This window comes from Trachurus trachurus, assembly GCF_905171665.1.
Source record: "Trachurus trachurus genome assembly, chromosome: 11".
In the NCBI taxonomy this organism is placed as follows: domain Eukaryota; kingdom Metazoa; phylum Chordata; class Actinopteri; order Carangiformes; family Carangidae; genus Trachurus; species Trachurus trachurus.
In genome coordinates, this window is record NC_139904.1 from 10,392,271 (window position 1) to 10,416,457 (window position 24,187).

General features: G+C 44.0%; 2 protein-coding genes across 3 annotated transcripts; both read right to left on the reverse strand.

The window, feature by feature from the left end:
- On the reverse strand, positions 1 to 11,678 carry lrp12 (low density lipoprotein receptor-related protein 12). Its single transcript, XM_083982027.1, has 11 exons — positions 10,726 to 11,678; positions 9,880 to 9,936; positions 9,618 to 9,753; positions 9,170 to 9,372; positions 8,584 to 8,831; positions 7,919 to 8,068; positions 7,598 to 7,819; positions 5,939 to 6,205; positions 4,642 to 4,844; positions 4,414 to 4,546; positions 1 to 3,451 (listed from the first exon to the last, which is right to left on the reverse strand). Exons 1-11 carry the CDS (start codon positions 10,778 to 10,780, stop codon positions 2,471 to 2,473), a joined length of 2,655 nt encoding a protein of 884 aa, XP_083838153.1. The 5' UTR covers positions 10,781 to 11,678; the 3' UTR covers positions 1 to 2,470.
- A 9,867-nt stretch (positions 11,679 to 21,545) lies between these two features.
- On the reverse strand, positions 21,546 to 23,538 carry LOC310993644 (coiled-coil domain-containing protein 127-like). Of its 2 annotated transcripts, none has more exons than XM_083982061.1 (3): positions 23,348 to 23,538; positions 23,002 to 23,120; positions 21,546 to 21,981 (listed from the first exon to the last, which is right to left on the reverse strand). In XM_083982061.1, exons 2-3 carry the CDS (start codon positions 23,111 to 23,113, stop codon positions 21,593 to 21,595), a joined length of 501 nt encoding a protein of 166 aa, XP_083838187.1. In that variant the 5' UTR covers positions 23,114 to 23,120; positions 23,348 to 23,538; the 3' UTR covers positions 21,546 to 21,592. The 2 variants fall into 2 exon arrangements, with proteins under 2 accessions (XP_083838187.1, XP_083838186.1); XM_083982060.1 differs by having other exon boundaries at positions 23,002 to 23,123.
- Positions 23,539 to 24,187: the final 649 nt, after the last annotated feature.

A 24,187-nucleotide genomic window follows, 5' to 3' on the forward strand; every position in this document is an offset into this window, starting at 1 on the left:
AGAAGTTTCAGAGTCAGAGTTTCAGAGTCCTCCGTGCGAGATTTGCACCGGTGTCAATGCAAATCTCGCGAGATTTGGACGGACCAGGAAGAGCAGTGCTGGGAGCTTCCGCTACAAACAAGCTTAAAATATAGACTTATTTAATTTTTTTCGGAACAATTTCTCATGTTGGGGCTTCAATACAAGAGGGACATTACAGACAAGCAGTGTGGAGGTATTTGGATGTTTTTTGGTGTGTCTTTTTGGATGAAGAAAATTGAGCTCCGTTCACAACCGTCATATGGACATGCAGTGCTGCACGGAGCCCCGCTGTAACTCAGAGAAGGCACGGAGGACTCTGAAACTTCTCCCAGCCCTTAGTCGACATGAAGGTGAGTAGATAATGAGTGAAATTTCAATTTTGAGTGAACGATCCCTTTAACAAAGAGTTTTAAGCCCCTGCTGATCATCATGACGTCTGAAACACACTCGAGTGTGTAGCTGAACAATGTTCAGATGTGCGGCTGTCAACAAGAAGGTGCTCAACGTAATCTGCAAGTGGTTTGGTTGCCAAGCGGTTGCTGTAGTGATCAAGACAACTGATCAATTAATGTTAATAATCTCACCTTGTATGTCCTCACGGAGACATCACCGCCCTTTATCTTATTTATTTCGTGTTTTTGTGTGTATATATATATATATAGTATATTAAAGTGACAGTATTTCAGGATAAAAATGGGCGACAGCTCTGAAGAAGGACCATTGAGTTGTATAATTGATTCCTGTTCTGGATGGAGAGTGGGATTCACTGATTACATCTGATAATGATCAATCATCAGTCAACATCTGCACAGCTGCAGATTTTTTGACATCGACGTTACTGTGATGTCACTGAGGTGTGGTCATTGTTTTTGGATTCACTGGCTGAGACATTTTCTCAAATTCAAACTGAAAGGGAAAGTTCAACATTTTGGCAAATTCTCCTCTCACCATAATCCCTATAGTTGTAACAGGTTTGTTACCTTTAATTAATTTAATTATCGGTGCATGTTGTTTTGAGATCAGCGGGGCAGAGACGTGAGCTGCTCAGTGAACACAATGGAGGTGAACGGTACTGTCGCCTTTCCATCATCAAATACACAATCCAACAACTCCAAAACACTCTGGTGGACAAGTTGTGACCTGCACATTCACCACGCTATGAGATAATCATGTATAATTATGTAACATTACAACACATTTAGCAAATACTCAGAACTACTTGCACTTTTGAAATCACTCCGCCCAGCAGCCGTGTCTGGGATGTAGTTCCAGCTGCATTTGCCTCGAAAACAACTCATATCATGTCTCATAGTGTTACATAATTATACATGATTATCTCATAGTGCGGCAAATGTGCAGGTCACAACTTGTCCACCTGAACGTTTTGGAGTTGTTGGATTGTGTATTTGATGGTGAGCAGCTCACGTCTCTGCCCCGCTGATCTCAAAACAACATGCACCGATAATTAAAGGTAATGAACCTACTGCTACGACTATAGGGATTATGGTGATAGGAGAATTTGCCAAAATGCTGAACTATCCCTTTTAACAACAGTGAAATGATTCTGCTCTGTTGTGAAATGTACAACGCTGAGTCTCCACACGCCTCTTGAACTGAAAGTATGAGGAAGTGATGCCATGTGAACGTGGTTTCAGCACGAATCAGGACCAGATCCAGGACGAAGCAGAGGGAGGAGTGATGAAGAACGGCACAAGGTGAGACCTGCAGCTGAGCTCTCAGCTACCAGGCCCGGTGTTGTAGCGCCTGGCTCTCTGTGGCTACCTCCATCGGTCACATTAGGTTATTTTCTGCATCTCCTTTAGTCGGGAGTCGGGGGGTTTATAACTGTTGCAACTGACGATGAGTCCAGGCACATCCACAGGTCACAGGCAGACGAGGCTCCTGGATCTGGATCAGATCAACGAGCAGGGAACCGTCGCTTTGCTCCGTCAGTTTGTAGTCGTACCGGTAAAGTCACTGTTCGGGAAAGTCGTCGTACCAACAAGTGGAGGGGAGCGTTTCAACGGACGGACCAGGGGGCAACAACAAGGGGAGAGTTTTTCTTTTTTCTTTTGTTTATTTTCAATCAATCAGTGACATCGCTCCCCGGTCTCAGTCTCTGATTGGTCCGTTATCTCAGACGTCCTTAGTCCTACCGACACGCTAACAGATTGTGGTTGAGCTGTCGTCCAGTCTGAAGTATTTGCACGTTGGCGAGTTATTGTTGTTGTCGTCGTCGTCCAGTCTGAGGCGTTGACATGTTGGCAAAGCCGTCGTCCAGTGTAAAGTCTATAATCTGAAATGTGGGTGTCGTGGTTTATTACCGTTGTTAGCACGTAGGTGTAGGACAGGATCGTCTTAACAGTATGAGTCGTGTCCGCTGGCGTGTTAGATAACTCTGGATGTTTGGTTGCCGTGGTATTAGTGCGTCCGTTAGCCCGTTAGCCTGTTAGCAGAGCAGCAGCAGCTCGTCGTCGCTGCTCTCCAGTTTGCCCGTGGCCTCTAGACAGGCGTCGGGGATCTGTGCCGTGTGGACCATCCCGCAGTGTTCACAGGGGCCGTCGCGCCCTCCCCCTCCCCGACCGACGGTTCCTCTGTGGTGGCGTGGAGGAGGGGGGCCGGCGGCGGCGGCGGCGGAGGAGGAAGAGGAGGCGGCGGCGTGCGGCTCCAGCAGCGGCTGTTGGACGTCACTGACCAGCGAGGAGGAGTCGGAGTCGGACACGGGGATCAGGAGCTCCACGTCTTCTTCTTCCTCCCTGCTCCCTCGGCGCTCGGCGGCCTCGGGTCCGCCGCGTCCCGTCTCCAGCTGGCGGAGCGGGCTGTGAGTGGTCCAGGTCTGGTTCTGCTGGTTCGAACCGGTTCTGGTCAGGTTCCTCGCCAGGCGGTGCAGGTTCTGGGCCAGGCGGTGCAGGGCGGAGGAGGGCGGGGCCTGGGGCTCCGAGGCGTCGCCGTGACATTCGGGATCTGGATTGGACGTTGCCACGGTGATCGGGCTGGAAGGGGGCGGTGCTTCTCTGGGCCGGTCGCGACACCTATCGCGGCCCGGCGTCGGGGTCATGGAGGTCGCCGACGTCGTCACAGACACCACGGCCTCCACGGCGGCGGAGGGAGGGGTTTTCTGGGGGAGCGGGGCGACGGGCCCGCCCACCGCGCCCACGCCGCCGCCACGCTCCCGCCCGCGCTCGCCCTCCGTGTCCGTGTCGTCCGAGTCCGGAGACAGCAGGTCCGAACCGGAGCTCCCCGTGCTCCCGGAGCCGGCGCTGTCCTCCAGGTCGGCGGAGACCAGAGCCAAAGACCCCGACCGCCGGGAGCGCGAAAAGGTGAAGAGCCGGCGCCACAGGTTGCTATGGCGACTGGAGGAAGGGAGTCTCAGGGAAGTGAAACCGAGCTGGGAGCGGACGGCCAGACGAAGATTTTCTAGGACAGACGCCTGAGGACAGAGAGAAGAAAGCAGAATAAAAATAAAATATCAAACCTCATCTGTCGACAACATGAAGCAGCCGCTGCTTTAATCTTTAAATACAGAGAGAAGTCCCTCGAGTCGGAGCGAAAACAGTCTCAACACGAATAAATGCACACAGAAATTAATAAATGCACAAAAAAGGATCCACAAACGTATTTGGGGATTTATATACATATATATCAAAACGCAATGCACGCAAAAATATGTTCAATTCCATATGTAAGTATAAAAATATTAAAGATTAACATATTTGTGATGCACACACATTTCTTGTTTTAAATATTTGCAATAGAAATTCACAAATGTACGCATGTGACAGTATTTGCAGTTTTCATCAAATACATACTTGAAAGTTGTCGATATATGATATAACTGTCAAAGCTGCATTTATACAAGTGCTTTTAATCTGAAAACTTCCCTGCATATGTGTGTGTGTGTGTGTTTTGAGAATCCACTGATGTGACTCGATTGACAAATGCAGGGGAGTGTCTGCAGCCAATCAGATGTCTCACTCCTTTACAGCCATTCACATTTCAGTAAATGCAGGGCTTGCCTTTTTCTTTTCTTTTTTAACACTGGTGAAACATGGAAGGAGCCAGTCAAAGAATCTGGTTTCTGTCATTACAGTTGGCAGCAGGTCAATGTGTGTAAAGATCATGAATGAAAAGGAAATGTGAATATTTGCTTATTTACGCCCTTAGATTTTCTTCTTGTGCTCCTAAAATTTTAAGTTAGGGTGCCACTGTGCTCCTGGTAAAAAAAATGTTAGGCTGGAGCCCTGAAATGAACACTGAGAAATGAATGAATCAATTATCACAAATAAAAAAGGGACTAACTCAAGGTGGAAGGACACAGGAGTTACTGTATCTGTCTTTAACATTTTAAAGCCACTGTTGAACTGTGCAGAGAGAAGGACGGCGTGTCACTACCTGGCTCCCAGAGCACACTGGGAAATCCTCCACAGGTGGGATGAGTCCCTGGGCGATGAGCTGACCGTAAGAGGGCGGGGCTTCCCGTCTCAGTAGCTCCGCCTCCACTCTGGACAGCTGCGTCTCAAAAGACCTGCAATGACCAATCAGAGAGCTCGAATCACTCAGAAGCAGTGCGCCACCAGTGACAGGTAAAAGGTGTCCGTCCGTCCGTCCCTCCACACTCACCTGCGTTCAAACATGCGCAGCGAGTAGAGTTTGCAGGTGCAGCCGAGGGCGATGACCAATAGGAGGCCACAGATGAGGCTGCCGATGACGGCGGCGGTGATGACTCTGGTGGGAACGATGACGGGACAGCTCTCCTCGTCGCTGCCGTCGCCGCAGTCATCCTGAGCGTCGCAGACCCACGACTCAAACACACAGCGGTTGTTCTGCGGAGGTCAAAGGTCACACTGATGTTATAGTATACGTCAAAAATGTTGGAGCTTCAAAAAGAAACGATCACTACCGCTTCTCATGCAGGCCGATCATATTTACTAATTTAAACACGTAAACACTGAACAGTTACAAGGAAGATTAACAAAGGCAACATAAAAAGACGAGGAGGAAAAGTCAAAGATTTGTTAGCAAGCAACTTAAAGAGGAACTATGCAAGTCCAGTTGCTTTTCCTCTGTTTTGCAAACCCTCCTCTCGGCCATGTGCATTTGTTTACAACACAGCCGGTGAGAAATCAATCGATAAAGCGTTACGTAACGTTATATATCATATACATTGTTATAAAGTGTATATTTGTGTAGTTTAATCTGTCATCAACAAGAAATGACGGGTTACAGGGCACGTTTGTGTCGCGGTGCTGCAGAGACGAGAGCTGCGACACTGGGTTGGCGGCCCTGATCTTGCAAGACTAGTTTTTAAAAACAGTAGAAAGGCCAGCACTCTCAAAATGTCCTTTTGGTGTTTTAATGAAGCAGATGGCTGTGTACCTCGCCATCTTCCTCAGTGTACGGAAGTGTCTATTGAAGACTATTGCGGTTGAAACGTTTGTACCTCGCCATCTGCTTCATTAAAGCACCAAAAGGACATTTTGAGAGTGCTGGCCTTTCTACTCTTTTTATGCTTTTTCGAGCCGTGCACCCATCGACTGCTTTAACCTGGGAGTGTGCTTGCTGATCCCTTTTCACCAAGGTTGGTTTTCAGCCAAGAGACGCTAGGTGGAAGGCAGAAAGCCTCTATTCTCACTGTAACAAGTTAAGTCATTTATTAAACCATCGCAATTACTCCAAGCTGTTTCATTAAGGTAAAAATGTGGCATAGGTAAGCTAAAAATCCTGCATAGCGCCTCTTTAACCGCTACTTTAACGGAAGACAACACTATCAAAATAAAAGCCTTTGTTATCGTACTACTTTACTCTAAGTGTCAAAGAAATATTTGTATGACTGAATCTACATGTTTCAACACAAGCTGCTTCATATTGTGGTCTCTGAACACAGTTAGTTTCCTGTCTGTGGTTCTGGTTCTGGTACCTTGCAGTGGAAGTTCCCGGGTTGGCAGAAGAAGCAGTTCTTTTCATCGGAGCCGTTGGGGCAGCGGTTCTGGTAGTTGCACCGGTCCGACCGAGGGTAACACGCTCCGTTCCTGGAGCAGGGGAACTCGTCCTCCTGACACGAGGAGCAGTTCACCTCGTCCCGTCCGTTGGGGCAATGCCAGTACCCGTCGCACCGCTGCTGCTCGGTGTAACAGCCCCAGTTCCCCCCGCATGGCACCTCCCAGGGCAGACAGAACCCGTCCACCTGGAGAAGACGGAGAAAGACGTACGCGTTAAACTAGAAGCTACCACGGAGACCGTCCACATTACAAACACGAGAATTATTTAGGGTGGCTTTTAACTCATTGAGTGCCGCGCTCCTTTCCAAAGTTTTAGTCAAGTGTACCGGCAATTTAGACCATTTTTGACTTTTTATGTAGAGCCACAGTGTATTCTATATTATTGCCACCAACACATACTGTGGCTCAATTGAAAGGTTTAACTTAATGCTTCAAGTGGCCACAAACCGTTTGTTTCTACGTGCCTCCGTTCCTGAGAAAAGTCAAGCTAAACATGGCTGGGTTTCACCAAAATCCCTCCTTTTTTTCTAGAAAAGGAGATAGAGCGTCTTTTATGAAAGGTGCGCTGTTTGTGTCTGTCGCTCTTCTGACACTCGCATTTCTGGATCAAAGGGCTCGTATAAGATAAATATACACAACAGTTGTTGTTCTATTCACAAAACCACCAGCGGGGGCGGGGGGGGCGCCACTAAACAACAATAACACAGACGCACCGTGCCGTGTCACAGCTTCTCCCCGCGGAGCGTGAGGGTCTGTCGGCCACCGCGGCTCGGGAAGACCGGTCCCGCGGGTGGTCGCGGTCCTTCTGTGGTACGGGTCGGTGATGCCGGTCTGCTTTGGCCCAGAGACCATCAGATTTTACCGCGGGAGGACTTTGGGGAGGACATGGTGTTGCTCCAGCTGAAGACCGGGCGGGACTGTCGGCTGAGAGCTTCCTGTTTCAGCTCCGAGCAGCTCGAGCAGCTGGAGCAGCAGCGCGGGTGAGAGCAGAGCAGCTGCTGCATCTGCATGCAGAACTCGTTTGCAGAAGCCGAGTTATGATAAAAACTTCCAGATCATGAGCTGTCATGTGACTTTGATCGTCATCTATTTCAGTTCTCCTCGTCGTAGAGTCCCCAAATTTACATATAATGTGTATTAAAGTGTCTATTTTCATAATTTAAAAAAAAAGCAAAAAACGTAAAATTACGTTGTTGGCACTCAACGCATGGGAACGAAAAACGAGAAATTACGTGGTTGGCACTCAATGAGTTAACATTGAGTGACGCTGTGACATCTTCCGGTTTTGATTTTGTTATTGTTTAATGTTTCTATGTTTGTTTTATTCTTGCTGTGTTGTGAAGTTTCAATTTTTATTTTATATCTTTTGTAAAACACTTGGATCATCATTTTAGATGCTTTAAAGTGTTATATAAATAAACTTTGATTTACAGAGGCACAAAATACCAAAAATAGGTTTATCTGACGCCACTGATCTTAAAAAAACCATGAGGGACCTACAGACGCCGGCTGAGCAGGTTGTACACAGAGACAGAGTCACAGAGGAAGGTTAATCCGGTTAAACAAATCAAACGCACCTGGTAGGTGACATTGAATCCTCTGGCAGCGTTGATCTTGTCGGCGTAAAAGTGAATGCGGAGCTGCCCGGACGATGACACCACAGCGACCGGCGCTCTGGAGTCGAAGGCCGTCAGCACCCTGAGGAGACGGCGGGGGTTCTCCTCCAGACCGTCGTAGACCTTCACGTAGTCGCCGTAACCCGTCCCGTCCAGTTTGAAGTCAGTGAACCTCAGAATGACCTGCAGGATGATGAAACATTTGAGGGAGTTAAACAAGTCAATGTGAGCTGAGGTGGGAACATCTGGACGTCGAGCGGCGGGCGGACGTCGGGGCGTCACCTTTCTGTGGTCTCCAGTGTCGATCAGCCAGGTGCAGTTACTTCCTGGGGGGTAGAAATCTGGGTAGTTTGGAGAACTGAAGGAGCCGTAGAAGTTCCTCAACCATTCTCCACAGGTGGGAACGTCACAGTCGATCTCATCACCGAGGTCCTGGGGGAGAAAAAACCCACACACACAATGACGATCACTGATCTGAGCACGGTGCTGCAGCTACTGTGACATCAGCAGGGCTTATTTTCATTATCGATTAATCTGTTTGATGATGTAAACGATTAATCAATTAGTTGTTTGGTCAATAAAATGTTGAAAGATGTTGAAAAATATCAATCAGTGTTTCCCAAACCACAAGATGACGTCCTCAAATCTCTTGTTTTGTCCACAAACCGAAGAGATATTCAGTTTATTGTCGTAAAGGAACAAAGAAACTGGAAATATTCACATTTAAGAAGCACGTCTCTGTTCAAAGTTACACACGTGGTTGTTGTGTAACTTTGTCTTTGTTTCGCCAACATGGTTCCGACATAATCCTTTTTGAAGACTGGCGGTATTTAAGAATCTTTACGATCAATTAACTGTGGCGTTTAATACCGCGATTAATTGTGAAAACAAGTAATAGCGACATCCCTATCTTGGTACGAAACCAACGCATTGAACCTCTGTGTTACCTGGCAGTCGATGCTCCCGTCGCAGCGCAGGCTGTGCGGCAGGCAGGTGTAGATGCGGGTGTAGCGGGACAGGCAGGGGAACTGGTTCAGGCTGCAGGGCTGGAAGGAGAAGGGAGAGTCCACACACAGCGCCTCGTCTGAGTTGTCCCCACACTCGTCCATGGAGTTACAGCGCCACCAGTCTGGGATGCACTTCCCGTTAGAGCAGTGGAACTGGTCAACGTCACAGCTGGATGCCTCCGGTTTACCTGCACCATGGTGATATTGGTTATTTATTGATTAGACATGTGGTAATGTGGTAACTGTTCGTGTTTTTGTCCACTCTCCATTCCTTGTTGTCTACGTGAGGAGATCAGGTTTGATGGATCAGCTGAGAGCGTTTACATCAGCTTCTAATCCAGAGTTACATCATCCCACTGCTGGCGTCTGCTCTGTCAACAACTGTTATGTAACGGGCCGAGGAGGTGCCAGCTTTGCCGATTACTCTGGAAACCACTAAGAAGTCTGCGGATCAGACTCGGGGACCTGAAGCTCCCACAGTAAAAACCTGTTAGACCTGAAGGACCTTAAAGTCCGACATCCTCACCGGTGATGTAGGACAATCTGAAGCCTTTTCCTGTCAGACTGTCGTCAGAGTGGAAGTGGATCCAGACGTGGTCCTGAGACGAGATGTAGGGCGGCGGCAGCGAGGAGCCACAAACCCGCAGTCCATCGAGGCTCCGGTAGCTGCTGATGGACATCCAGTCTGAGGAGCAACGATGGGAACCCTGCAGCTCAAAGTCCTGGAAACTGCAGAGAGGAGGAGAGAGGCGGAGACGTTTGGTTCTGGACTCTGTGACCCCCGTTCTAGTTCATCATGAACCCTGTGACCTCTGCTCCGTTTCTCTTTTAACAAAAACAAACCTTCAGCCTCCACCCAGTGGTTGTTCTTAATAAAAAAATACCTCTTTAATATTTATACTCACTAATGTGGACGGGGTGTGAGGAGCATGTCTAATCCCGTAACCATGGAAACAACCAGTGTGCTGTGTTACCTGATGGTGATGGTGTCTCCGGGTCGGGCTCTGATGTTCCAGCTGCAGTTCAGTTTGGCCGGATACTGGAAGGGCCAACCTGGGCTGGTGATGATGCCACTGGAGGCCCGCAGCAGCTCCGCCACGTCGCTGCAGGCTACACACACACACACACACACAGACAGACACACACACGCAGACAAATGTTAGTCGGACTGTAAATGTTTAGTCTGTGCTGATGATTTGTGTTTCCGATTGGTTATCAGTGTGGTGGTGAACTCACCGCTTGAGATTCCTGATACGTAGACATTGTCGTTCCTTTGAGACGCAGCGATGCATACTGGGAAATAAGCACACATGGATAACACGGTTAAAAGCTACTTATCACTGTAGATGGTAGTTGTTTAATTTGCATGAGTCCACAGGGTTATACAACATACAAATGTGTCCAGTAACTGACATCCTGATGTGTTCGTCTCATTAAAGACAAAAATTCACCAACCACCTGGATACTCCAGTTAACTGATCGATTAAAAAAACATACACAAGACCTGTCATGTCATGAATTTATAAACAACGTATTAATACAATGTGATTGTGATAAATGCTAAGCTGCAACAATTAGTCACATCTGGCACTATGATGACTGACAGACACACACTCATCTAATCGTTTAGGTTTTTACTCCAGTTAATTCATTGACACACACAAGACCTGTAATTTCATGATGTCATAAACAAGGTATTAATAGAGTGTGAGTATGATTGTGATTGATTTTAAGCTGCAACGATTTGTCACATTTGGCATTAGACAGGCCTACTACATTCATCTAATCTTTGCAGCTCCCTCTCAGGGTCCAGGTTTTAAAGTTAGTAAACTCACCTGACAGCATTAGTAAAGTGTCCACTAACTGACAACCTGATGTGTCTATCTCATTAAGACAAAAACTGATCAATCACCTGGTTACTCCAGTGAACTTACTGATTAAAAAAAACATACACACGACCTGTAATTTCATAATGTCATAAACAAGGTATTTATGCAGTGTGATTGATTTTAAGATGCACACACACATGCACATTCAGCTACCGTATTCGTGGAGCAGATAATTCATTGTCAGTAAACTCACCTGACAGTATGAGCAGGTAGACGACACACGCTGAGCAGCCTGAACTGAGGGCCATAGTAACCCTGATGTTTCCACCTGCTGTCGGCCTTTCTTTAGTGATTATGGTGGTGGTGATGATGCTGGTTAGTTCACTGACAGCTGCATATCAGCCATAAAATCTAATCCAACTCTGAAAATAAATGAACTCCAGACTAATCTGAGGCCTGTGATGCTGATTGATTTTGCTATTAGCATCTGTGCTACACTCACTGACATTAAAAAACACAGTGAACTAACTGTGACCGTCCTACCTACTATATTCTACCAGCTAACTAAGCTACCACAGCTATCCTGCCTCTCACATCATAAACTAACAGCTGCCGATGGAAACAAAGACATCTGACCGACTCCCCCGCTAGCTAACGGCTAACGGCTAGCTCTGTTAGCACCACAGGGACATTTTTTTTGTCACAGGATCAAACTCTGTGATCTGAACACGGCAACACATGACGGAAACAACCCGGGATGAGTAACATAGCAATACACGGGTCAACAGGTTTGCTGCCTCCTACAACCAGCAGCTCAACAGGATTAAAAAAGGAGATGCTAGCTCCGTGGCTAACTAGCATCCTCCATATAAATGCATTGAGCAGATGCTAACAGCCAGAGCTAACGGCTAACAGCACTGATATCAATAACACTGGACGATTAGCTGGGACATGCTAACGGAGCTAGCCTAGCCCGTCCTCCTCCTCCACCTCCTCCTCCTCCACAACAACAACAAGGACAAAAAGCCCAAAGCGGGACAGGTGCAACGCGGACCTAACCCGGGTTAACCAGAGCTAACCCGAGATAACTATGACATCCAGGTGACGGGTTAGCGGCGAGAGCGTCGTGCCGCGTAGGACGACATCTTCAGGGTCTCCGTTGGCCGTTAGTAGCCGTTAGCCTCTTGTCGGGCTGAACAACAACAGTCTGCGAGCAGCTGTGTGCGTGTGTGTGTGCGTAGGTATGGCCCCGCCCCCTGCGTGACGTAATGAACACGTAGTCAACATTTAATCTTTGTTTTTCTGCTCTTTCTTCAACAACAGTGTTTTAGATGGTGTTATAAAACAAAAGCATCACTAGTGGATGTGTTATTGCTATCTCATAATTGTTATCTGCAACTATGTTGATAATCAATTAATCATTTGGAGACTTGATTTGGACAAAGAAGCTAAAATAGGCTATCCATCCAGAATAACAATAATTTCTGTACTTTTATTATCAGTGGTAGGCTTATCAATGACTTATCAAACTCAAATTCTCAGCTGTACGGTTTAGTCAATTTCCCCAGTATTACAGGTTCATTAACCACAGAAATCAAACAGAAAATGTCAACACAGTTGTGTGTTTGAAATCTTTATTTGCAGTGGTCCCTTCTATTTGTAAGAACATCATCATATAGCTTAGCACACAGGAGCCAACTGGATTCTGAGTCACATAGTGACACCGTGTTCAGCCTACTACATCTGGTAGCCTACTAAAATCTGAGTGACCGGATTCAGGTGTAAATTGCATCCTGAGGATAAATAGGCTACTGAAGCTACTGGAAGTTGGCTGGACCACACGACACAAGTGTTTGTTGTTGCTTGTTTTTTTGGACACAACTCTGTTAGGCAGATCCTAATCGCTGTGATCCATGCACATTCAAACACAGTATTGTTTATTCTTGCTAACTTTCTTGCCTCGCTAACTTAGGCCTAAGCATTAGTTTATGTTCAGGAATCAGCTGATTGAATTTAGACTTGTTTAAACTTCTGTAGAGCTAATGCTAAACTAGCTGTGGATGGTCAGTAGCCTACATGTTAAAACTTAGTAGCTATGTAGAAGGTGTAGCAGCTGAGTAGCCTAACCAAAGGAACAAGTCAAGTGATATCACAAAGTAATTAATAAAGTAATGGGGTTAGCCTATGTGAAAAGTAATGGGAGTAATGTGAAGAGCAGCCAATGACTTCTAGACATTCAGACGTGTGAACTGAACATATGAATGAGTCATGTGATGTTTTCAGAACCTGCACATCTGTCGTTTCACTGTTCAGCTGTCCTATTGTTGTTCCACCACCCCCCTCCCTAACCAAGACCACCACCACCACACACACATATACACACACACACACACACCATCTGCTGCTGTTAGGTCGATCCCTTCAACCCCCCAAACCACCACTAGCCGAATAAATGATCCACATGCAGCAGAGTAAGAGCTGGTTTATGGCTGATGAGAAGTGTTTCTACCTGATCTGATTACTTATCTATATCATAAAGCAATGCAGCATAAGAGGCAAAAGTAAACAAAGATGAACGAAAAGAAACTCAGGCTGTCACTTCAACACCAAGGATACCTACAGAGAGAGGGCGAGAAAGTGAGAGTTAATGACAGGATCTTAATTTTATGGGTTGGTGACCACCAGAAAGCATTGATGATGATGACCAACCATGTTGCACAATGTGAAGGACACAGGGATGCTACACTTAACTGAGCAGAGCTAAATGTGATGGGTTTTAGGAGGTTTTGTTTGAGGGGTTTCAAGTGTTGAGGACATCTTAGGCGAGGCTGATATCTGTCTCCTCATCTGACTGAGGAGAACTCAGAAGTAGCCTAGGTATAGGCTACACAGGTTAAATATTTACCTCAGAACTTTCCTCTCTTATCCCAAATCTTCCTCCATTTTTCCATCTCAGTCCACATCAATTTTCCATTTTGCTTCTGGTTAAAGGTATTGTGGTAGGACTCGGTGGAACCACAGTGTGTATCTTCTTTGAAGATCCTCCTCACATCGTTACTCATGCCAGGAATCTCACTCTCTAATGCTGAGGCTTTCCGTAGTATATTTTCTTCCAGGTCACAGAGATAAAGGAATCTGCTAAATTCACAGCAGTACACATCCTGTCGTTTGAGCAGCAGGTGCTCCACCTCCACCAACTTATCCTGCTGATCCCGCTCCATGTAGCCCTGATGAAATCGAACTGTCCCCTCCAGCTCCTACAGTTTACTGTTTGACTCGTATGTCTTCAAAACTACAAGACAGAGAACAAGAGTAACCCAGAGAAATGAGAACCCACATCTAGTCAGTGGACGATAGGGATGTTCTGCCTTAACGTTATATAAAGTCATATACACAGACTGAATAAGTGAAAAGAGGTCAAGGGAGTACTGATCTTCACGTACTGCTATCTGGCTTGTCCTCAGCATGCTTCAGCTGATAATTTTGAACTTTCTGGTCCAGCTCCTCCAGTTTCTTGCTTGACTGGTACGTGTTCCACACTACAGGACAGAGAACAAGAGGAATCAGAGGAATGAGACCCCACATCTAGTCAGTGGTGATAGGGACATTCTGCCTTTTACTTACCAGCATATGCCACACCCGCACATACACTCAAACCTACAACAACACCTGTTGTTGCAGCGCCATAGAATAACCAACCGCTTCCTCCACCGCCGCCTCCTCCTCCTCCTCCTCCTCCTCCTCCTCCTCCTCCTCCTCCTCCTCCTCCTCCTCCTCCTCCTCCTCCTCCTCCTGCCCCATCTACTCCCACTCCTTCACCCCCATTATCGTTGAAGTTGTTCATGTTTGTCCTGCAGAGACACAGAGGAATGATACTATTACTATCAGTGGAAGGAACATTTAAAACTTTTTTTGAGTAAAAGAATGGCAAGGCATAGAATAGAAAAAGAATGATGAACTAATAAACTCCTGCTGCAGTAAAATGACAGGATAACAAAAGTACTGGTTCTGCAACATGATTTTCTTTTGCCATCACTTGTATTTATATCCTATCAGCCATTTGTGTTATTGTCATGATTGTGTCTCTGTGCCAGTGACAGTGGTGGGTGGAGGCTGTTTTTCGTTGCCTGCAATTCTTGTGAGCAGAATCAGAGAGTTGGCGGTTCAAATCCCGCTCTGTCCCAGTCGCTATAGTGTCCTTGGGCAAGACACCTTACCCACCTTGCCTCAAGCTTATGAACGATCATGGTGGTGGTCGGAGGAGTCGTTTGGCGCACATTGGCAGCCACGCTTCCGTCAGTTTGCCCAGGGCAGCTGTGGCTACTGGCTTACCACCAGCGGTGTGAATGTGGTATGAATGAATAATGGTTTCTGTACGTGCTTTGGGTGTTGGGAAGGTGCTATATAAATGTAAATAATTCATACACTTGGCCTACATGACATTTTAATACATGGGTAGGTATAGTCACTTGACTGGGTGGTGTAAGAAATGATCCAGTTCATCCTGTTCTCCAACATGTCCTACATGGCCTTTGGATTATTGTGCAAAAGAAGAAAATGGCAACTGGCCAAATTACAAAAAAACAAAAGATGCGGTTTTCAGAACCCGAATAATGCAAAGAAATCAAGTTCATATTAATTTTTAAACAACAAAACACTCTTTTTTTTTTTAAAACTTCGGAAGAGTTCAGAAATTAACATTAGTGGAATAACCCCATGCAATTCTTAATCACAGCAGTGTTTACTTTTTTGTATACTGGAATGAAATGGCTGCATACATGTATAGAGATACTGATTTACTAAGGGTTAGGGGTTAGGGTTGATATATATATTAACCCTAACCCTCTATCTATCTAAAATGTGATCTTATCCAATAGATTCACGAGTAAGTAAAATCTTTCCTCCTGTCACTGACACGTTCATATTTTTAATTATATAAATCATAAGGCAGGATTCCTTTCACACAAATAATGGTAGGCTGTTTTTTATTTATTTATGTGTAAGCGTTCTTTTAAAGTTACAAATAAAAATCTCAAATTAATTCCACTTCATTTCCAATTCACTAATACAATAGTTTCACTCACCAGAGTTGCCTTGTTCAGTCCAGGTTTGACAAGTCTGTGATATAAACCGAAACTAACTCTCTCTTTCTCTCTCTCACACACACAACAATGAATCAGTCTTTCAGATTAGTCGATGACGACAATAACACACACCTGTTCATTTGCATGAAAAGGCAAGGGAGTGAGTTCTGATCACAAGTGATCAGTGATGGGAATAACGGCGTTAAAATAAACGGCGTTACTAACGGCGTTATCTTTTTCAGTAACGAGTAATCTAACTAATTACTATTTCCACCGTTACAACGCCGTTACCGTTACCGACAATTAAATGAGGCGCGTTACAAACTACTTTGAAGCCGTTGTCCTCCGACTTGGCTCATCTCAGACACAGAAGCTGCTAAACTGTTTTTTTTTTTTCCTCCTCTCCTTTGGTGAGGGGAGGGGGGAGGAGGGAGGGACGAGACAACAGAGAAATGAGCAGAAATGTTGTTGTTGTAGTGAAAATGGGCGGGCTCGTGAAGACGCGAATTTACACAAAGTCAAAACGAGCGATAAATCGCATTTCTCGCGTATCTCGCGTTTGGTCGCGCGTATAAACTCGAGCGAAAAAAAAGCGTTCCTCGTGTTTGGCGGGAAGCCCCTTGCGGGTCTTCCCGCCAAACACGATGAAAAGGACGAAGACGCGAAGGTCCCGTCGCCATAAAAGAATCGGGTGTAGCGTCGCAAAAAAAAAAAAGTCGCGTCTACCGCGTCTCGCGCCTAATCGCGTCTTTGCGTCACGGCCTTTTACACCGCGGACGTAACGAATAAACGGTGACGGTGTGAACGAACAACATAGAACAGGACCAGACGTGGCGTTGTTTCCTCTTTTCACCTACAGCTCCACTCTCCCTTACTTACACTAACTACTGTTATTGTTGAGGCAGAGGATTGTGGGATTTGTAGTTTTTGACCAATCGTGTGCTCTTTCTTTTTGTGATTTTTCCGGTTCACACATGTTTGTTTTTTTTAGGGGCAAATGCGAGTGAAATGCTCGCCCATGGTGGGCATAAGAAAATGTAAGACCTGTCTAAAATTATGTAAGACTTGAACACAATAATTCAACCAATTTAAGACATTTTAAGACCTAAAATTTAGATTTTCACATTTTAGACTTTTTAAGACCCCGCGCACATACCCTGTTATTTCATATAAAAGTTTAAGTGCATACATAATTTATGATGCTGTGTATTATATATTTAAGACCATCTTAGAATTTTCTAATAAATGTAATACTTTTTAAGGCCTTAATTTTAGATACATGAATTTAAGACTTTTTAACGATCCGCAGATACCCTGTTGTGCGCTCGCAGCAGGACAGATAATCAGATGGATAATCGGTAAAGTTAATAATTTCACTTAATGTGGCCATGAATAAATTAATTTCGATGTTTCGCCTGTTATTAAACGCAAATCTTGAATAGGTCTCCGCTGTTTTCACATTTAAAAAGGTCTTTGTTGTCTTTGTACAGAGACAATATGAGATTTGCTTGTAGCCACAGCACTTAAAAAACCCACTGTAACCTATTTTCATAGGCAGCCTCGCTTTCAATAAAACACACACTCGCATTCCATAATTGCGATCAGTGAAATATATGAAAACAATAAAATACAATTTAAAAATGAGAGAAAAAAAATCCAAATTCTTCGACATATTTAAACTTTAAAAAAAGAAAGAAAAAGTAACGCAATAGTTACTTTCCCTGGTAACTAGTTACTATTATAGTGAAGTAGTGGAGTTACTAACTCAGTTACTTTTTGGGAGAAGTAATTAGTAACTATAACTAATTACTTTTTAAAAGTAACGTTCCCAACACTGCAAGTGATCGGCGCGTTCAGAATGAAAAAATAACAGATTCGGAACCTGAAAAGTCGGAAATAGTTGGTTCTATAAACTGTGGATGTGTTGTATTCTAGGCTGTGAAGAAAAGACGAGCAGGAAAGGGGAGAAGGCAGTGACTGACAACCTGGAGAAAAATAATTCATCGTGGTCTGCTATAGAAACTCTTAAGGCCTGTGCTTACTTTGCAAAAGCATAAACATTTTTTTTTGTTTTCTCAAGCTGGCAAGAACAAAGTTAGTTCTGACGAGGACATCTCATACTTAACGAGAAATTCAAGTGCAGAACTTCAAATTTCTGACCAGTCACACAGTATCAATCAATCAATCAATCAATTTGTTTATTTCGGGCATGTCAATTTAAATCATCATCATCACACTTCATCTTAGTTCAAATAATACAGTACACATGGCCGAAAGGGAAAGCGGGAGAAGCAAAAGCTTATCTAGTCCCGCCCCCATTACCCACAGAATAAAATCTTTTTCATAATCAGATCATATCATAATCTTTTTCTTTTGTTTTTGCTTTTTTACATTTTGATATAACATTCTTTTACTTATGACATTTGACATAACATGTTACAGCAATAGGTAGTGTGCAGATCATATCATAATATTTTCGTTTGTTTTTTCTTTTTTACATTTTGATATAGCATTCTTTTACTTGAGTACTTGAGTAGATGTCAGACACCATACAAGAAAAAAGTTCTGCCCAGATGAACAAGAACAAGCTGCAAGAACTCCCAAACCAGGGCTGCAAGAAAAGAATCACATCCTTGTTTTCTTGCAGCCCTGCTGGGAGAGAGGATACATTTCTCTGTTTTTGTGGAGTATGTAGGCCTTTTAGAGACTTGAATGTTCTGGAAGGTTTTTGGAGGTTTTGAGGAGCTTCCAGGGGTTGTTGTTCAAAAAAGATGTTATAAGGGTTTCATGAGTCCATGGCGAGGTTTCAGGTGAGGCTGATCTCCACCTCCTGCGAACTAAAACACTTTTGATTTAATGAACAATTCTGTGTTGAAAGTACCTACTTACATTTTTTATGTGCTTGCACGTTTTAAAGTTGTTTTAAAAACCTGTAATTACATGATGTTTAAAACATTTATATTAGGGAGGTTAAACTTTAATGTGTCATCTTAGTGCACTGCATACCATCCCATAAATCATTTTATATTTATTTATTTATTGATTGTCACAACAGAAATCAAACATTACATCAGTAGCAGCATGGTATACTATCCATACTGTTGGTCCGAGGAGGCGTGGGGGGTGGGATTGTTTTTTTGAATTTAATTGTTTTAATTTTTTAATTTATGTTGTGCATTATATGTACACAAAAAAGGTAACTATGTTTGTTTGTAACTGTTAAATGGTCCATACACAAATAAATAATTGATAATAAAAGAAAAAAGCACTGATGACCATGCTGCACAATGAGAAGGACACAAACATTTTGTTACTGGGGTTTCAAGTGTCACTGAGGAAATCTGAGGTGGAACTGATCTGTCTCCTCATCTGACTCACTCAGAAGAAACTCAGAAGAAGTTACACAGGTACACAGGTTAAATATTTACCTCAGGACTTTCCTCTGTTCTTCCAAATCTCTTTCCATTTATCCATCTCCTCCCACATCAACTTTCCGTTATTCGTTTTGTCTCTGGTCACTATGTAGGTCATAGTGGAGCCACAGTGGTCATCTTCAGTGTAGATCTTCTTTACTGTGTTACTCATGTTGGGAATCATATTCTCTAATGCTGTGATTTTCCATAGTATCTTCGCTTCCAGCTCTTTGCGGTACCAGTAGCTCTTGAATGGACTGCAGAACACATCCTGTCTTTCCACCAGCAGGTTCATCACCTCCATAAGCTTCTCCTGCTGATCCTGCTCGATGTAGCCCTGATGATATTGGACTGTCCGATTCAGCTCCTCCAGTTTCTTGCCAGATTGGTACATTTTCCACACTACAAGACAGGGAACAAGAAGAGGAACCCAGAGGGATGAGAACCCACAGTGGTGATCGGGATGTTCTGCCTTGACTTTCATAGACTGACTCACCATCAACCTATGGAGGGTTGGACTTACCAGCATATGCTAAACCTGCACACACACCCACAGCTAAAGCAACACCTGTTGTCGCAGCACCGTAGAATAGCCGACCTCTTCCTCTGCCTCCTCTACCTTCACCTCCTGCTGCTCCTCCTCCTCCTCCACCCCCACTTTCATTAATGTTGACGTTGTGCATGTTCGACCTGCAGAGAGACAGAGGAGTGGTACTATTACCAGATTTTATAAAGATGTCAGATGAGTGGAAGAGTAGGTTCACAGATATCTTCCTTGAGTAAAAGAATAGTGAGGGATAGAATAGGAAGAAAATGCCTTTATTGTGCATTTGCATTGAAATTTGTCCATTACACATAACACAGCTCAAACACTCATATTTAAAAAAAAGAAAACTAATTTGCTTTAAAAATAAATAAAGGATCATCAGTAAAATGTTATATCACGACCAAAAAAGTTACTGGTTCTGCAGTCACATGATTTTCATTTGCCGTCACTACTGTTTTCATCTAATTGGTCATTTGTGTTATTGTCATAATTGTGTCTCTGTGCCAATGACAGTGACAGTGATGTTCCCTCAGATCTATCGATCTCTCTATCGAACCAATAGATTCATTAATAAGTTAAAACCTTACTCCTGTCATTGACAAGTTCATAGTTTTCATTATATAATTCATAAGGGAGGATTCCTTCCACACAAATAATGGGAGGCTACTGTTTTTTTTAATACATAAGGCTGCTTTAATTAAAAAAGTTACAAAGAAAAATCTCAAATTAATTTCACTTCATTACAAATTCACTTAGAAAATAGTTTCAAACACTCACCAAACAACAGAGTCGTCTCGTTCAGTCCAGGTTTAACAAGTGTAAACGCGTCAGGGATATAAACCGAAACTAACTCTCTCTTTCTCTTTCACATACACACACACAACAATGAATCAGTCTTTCAGATTGGTTGACGACAATAACACACACGCACACCGATCTGTTCATTTGCATAACAAAGCAAGGAAGTGGGTTCTGATGATGACGAGTGATCAGATGCCCACGACCTTCACAGCCCTGATTGAATGAATTCAAGTGTATCCATATTTGATTTTCACAAAACATCTGATCTGACCTCTGGATAAACAGGAAGCCACTGTCCTTCAGGAAGTTCTGGGTATTAAAGCAGAAGTAAGCGGAATATTTGTGTTTATATAAGTCTTAAATAGTTATATCTTCTGACAGCAATCACTTATATAGAGTGTTTGGTCTGAAACACGGGTCTGTCAGTCACTCTGCTCTGCTGTAAGCCGAGGAGAAAACTTTCCTTGTATCCTACAACCTTTATCCAATGAGGAGAGAGAACGGCATAAAGGGGCGGTCCTCTCTGTGTGTGCAGCCAAGGGATGCGCGTGAATGTGGTGACGAGGGTGGGGACTGCTAACTCCATCGGCTGACAGGAAGTTAGCCAAAACAACCGGATCGCTTACTCCTGCTTTAATGAGAAGACTTTAAAGCTATAGTGCGTAACTTCTTTCGCCCCCCTAGAGGGTTTCTGCATTATTACAACGATACGGACGGCACCTCAATATGGCGTATGGCCCGGTGTAACCCGCCCCTGCCCTGCCCAACGCTACCGTTTGTCACTCTCTTTCTTCTGCCGAACGGGAAGGCTTTTTCTTTTTAGTAGGATCCACTTCTGAACCTCTTGGTTGCTTCTTCGGGTTCTCCGCCATGTTGCTTCTAGCAGCGCTCTCCTCCCCCCTTCCTTCTCGTTGTCAGGTAAAACCGAGTAGAACGCGTTATTTCCTGTGCGCCAGCGCGAGAATGTCGCCCAAGACACCAAATACAAAAACAACAAATACTGAAAAATACCGCAAGGTGTTAGAGGAGCCGAACGGCTTAATCAGTGTTGTATCATCCTCTCTTGTAGTGGCTTGGGTGAAATGGATATTTACAGACATGTAGAAGTTACGCACCATTGCTTTAATGTCCTGGATGGTTCAAGGAGGTTTTGAGGAACTTCCAGGGGTTGATGTTAAAAAAAGAGAAGTGTAATGAGGGTTTCATGAATCCATGAAAGGTTTCAGGTTGATCTCCGTCTCCTCAGAACTATGAAACACAGGTTAAATATTTGTCTCAGGACTGTCCACTGTTTTTCACCATCCTCCTCCAGTTCTTCATCTCCTCCCACATCAGACATCCGTTGTTCCTCTTGTCTCTGGTGTGGACGTAGCTCAGAGTGGAACCGCAGTGGCGATCTTCAGTGAAGATCCTCCTCACTGTGTCACTCATGTCAGGAATCACACTCTCCAACGCCGAGGCTTTCCGTAGGATCTTTTCCTCCAGCTCGTGACGGTACCGGTGCCTCTTGAAGTTACTGCAGAACGCATGCTGTCGCTCCACCAGCAGGTTCTCCACCTCCGCCAGCTTCTCCTGCTGATCCTGCTCCACATAGCCCTGATAAATCCTGATGGCCCCCTCCAGCTCCTCCACCTGCTGCTTCTTCGACTGGTACAGCTTCCACACTACAAAGGAGAAGACAGGAGGATGAGAGCCCACGGAGACGGAGACAAAGCACAGAGGCATGATCATTTCCTGACAGCAAGTTTTAGAAATATAAATCTGATCTAGGGAACAAAATGTTTGCTTTTTATGTTCTCATTTTGCTAATATGTAAAGCACATAGAGTAATCTGGTGTAGCACAACAACGATATGAGGCACAGAGCAGCAGAAAGGTGAGATAGGCTGGTTGATTGCCATTAATTAAAGCATGTATGCTCCCAAAGCTGGAGCAAACAACAGATATGTTCACAGTCTTTAACATGCCGTTAATGTTTGGTAAGGTTCAATTTTAAGTGTAATTCGGTAAGTTATGTCACTTTTAATGCAAAGTTGACATTGTTTGAGATGTTTTTGTTCTGACAACTTGACATAAAGACAATGTAAACTGTCATAGCAGACCTAATTGCCAAACTTTAATAATTATGTCAAGTTCTCATAACAAGGACATCTCAAATAATGTCAACTTTGCATCAGAAGTGACATAACTTACAGAATGACACTTAACGACAGCTGTCATAAGTATTCATTGATGTTTATGACAGGTGTTATGTCATGGTTATGACAGTTTTATGTCAATCTTATGAATACCTATTCAAGTAAAGTGTTACCCAGTTATTTATATTAAATATTTTTACTCAATGTCAAAAATACGACCCGTGGGCTAAAACCAACCTGGGATGAATTTGCCAAGTGAAAATCAGGTAGAAGCCATAAGAGGCATAATATTGTTGAAATTGCAAGTATTTTTCTCAAGACATTTTACGTTGCTCATAACATGTTTTGTAAAACAAAGGGTCCATTTGATGTAAAACAAAGAAAATATTTAGAATTCTTGTTATTTTTAGGTGATATTTCTATTATTTTACTGGTCCAGATCAAATTGTCCCTGAACTAAACTGAGTTTGACACCGCTGATCTAGACTTTGAAAGTCAAACATCATCCTGAACAGATGAGGGATGAAGACACAGTGGGTTCACTCACCGAGAGCAGCTGCAGCGCCACCTGCTGCTCCCAGAGAGAGGCAGGAGGCCCACCATCCCCCTCCTCCTCCTCCACCATTGACTTCATCTTCTTCAGTGTTGAGATTGTTCATATTTGTGCTGCTAAGGAACAGAGGAGTGAATTTACTGTAATTTCATTGCCATTATCGCTTTATTTTCTGCTTCTTCCCTAGATTATCTGAACAGAGTGAAGTTAAAATTGGGTTTCAAGACACATGGTCACTGGCTCTATTTATGAATGACATAATAACATGACAGCTCTTATGTTGGACATAGTCAAAGGTCAAAAGGTCATTAGGTCAGGTAGGCTACTAGTGTACACTCACCTGATTCAGCTCTGACAGCTTTGGACGTCTCCTCGATGAAAAACTAAACTGGAAATAAAAACATTTCAGTAGGCCTAGCCTATTTCAGTTTTTATTTCCGTCCACAAGACTTTTCCTAACGGAGATCCGAATCCTCTGAAGTCCCGTCCTCGTTTAGACGCTGTGCAAAGTACAAAGGACCAAATACATCTTTTTTTTTTTTTATATGCAGTCCACGGGTAAAGTTCACCACCGAGTGGCTTTGCTCGCGCTACGGGGAACGCAGAGGGTCAAACCTATAATGAATTTGCGGAATAACATGCTGAAATTCACAAGAGTTAGTCTTCACGGGTAATTCATTGAAAAGCATTCATCACACACACTCATTTAAACTCTGAATCAAACTTTATTGACACAATGCTCAGTTCATCGTTTGTCTGCGCGTTTTTATGACTAATTAATTATGCACCATAAAAACACAACAAAAAGAATTCAAGTATGAAAACTTAAATAGGTTGTAGCTATACAGTTTTATGATGGAGACCCAACCAAAGGTCCTGACAGAGGAACTTAACCTGATGTCTGTGTTTGCTAGACCCAACAGACATTTTTGACTTTGAGCCAAAGTACCTGCTCTTCTCAGGCGACTGGAAAATGTCTGTGCAATGTAAATGTCCTCTATTACTTAGGCTAACTTTATTTTTGTTTTATTTATAATGCACTTTTTTTATATATCCTTTTCCCCCACCTCTACAGGTTTTCATGTTGTGATCATGTGACCTCACACACATTAATCCTCATTTTTAAACGCTTTATTTCAGTCAGACTCAAACTCACACAACAACGGATCAACATTAACCC

Coding starts and splice junctions, on each gene's coding strand:
- LOC310993644 (XM_083982061.1), bottom strand. CDS start 23,113: ATGAACAATCTCAACACTGAAGAAGATGAAGTCAATGGTGGAGGAGGA. Junction 21,982..23,001: donor TGGCGCTGCAGCTGCTCTCG/GTGAGTGAACCC, acceptor TCTCCTTTGTAG/TGTGGAAGCTGTACCAGTCG.
- lrp12 (XM_083982027.1), bottom strand. CDS start 10,780: ATGGCCCTCAGTTCAGGCTGCTCAGCGTGTGTCGTCTACCTGCTCATA. Junction 9,754..9,879: donor CGTATCAGGAATCTCAAGCG/GTGAGTTCACCA, acceptor GTGTGTGTGTAG/CCTGCAGCGACGTGGCGGAG. Junction 4,547..4,641: donor CTGCGCATGTTTGAACGCAG/GTGAGTGTGGAG, acceptor TGGTCATTGCAG/GTCTTTTGAGACGCAGCTGT.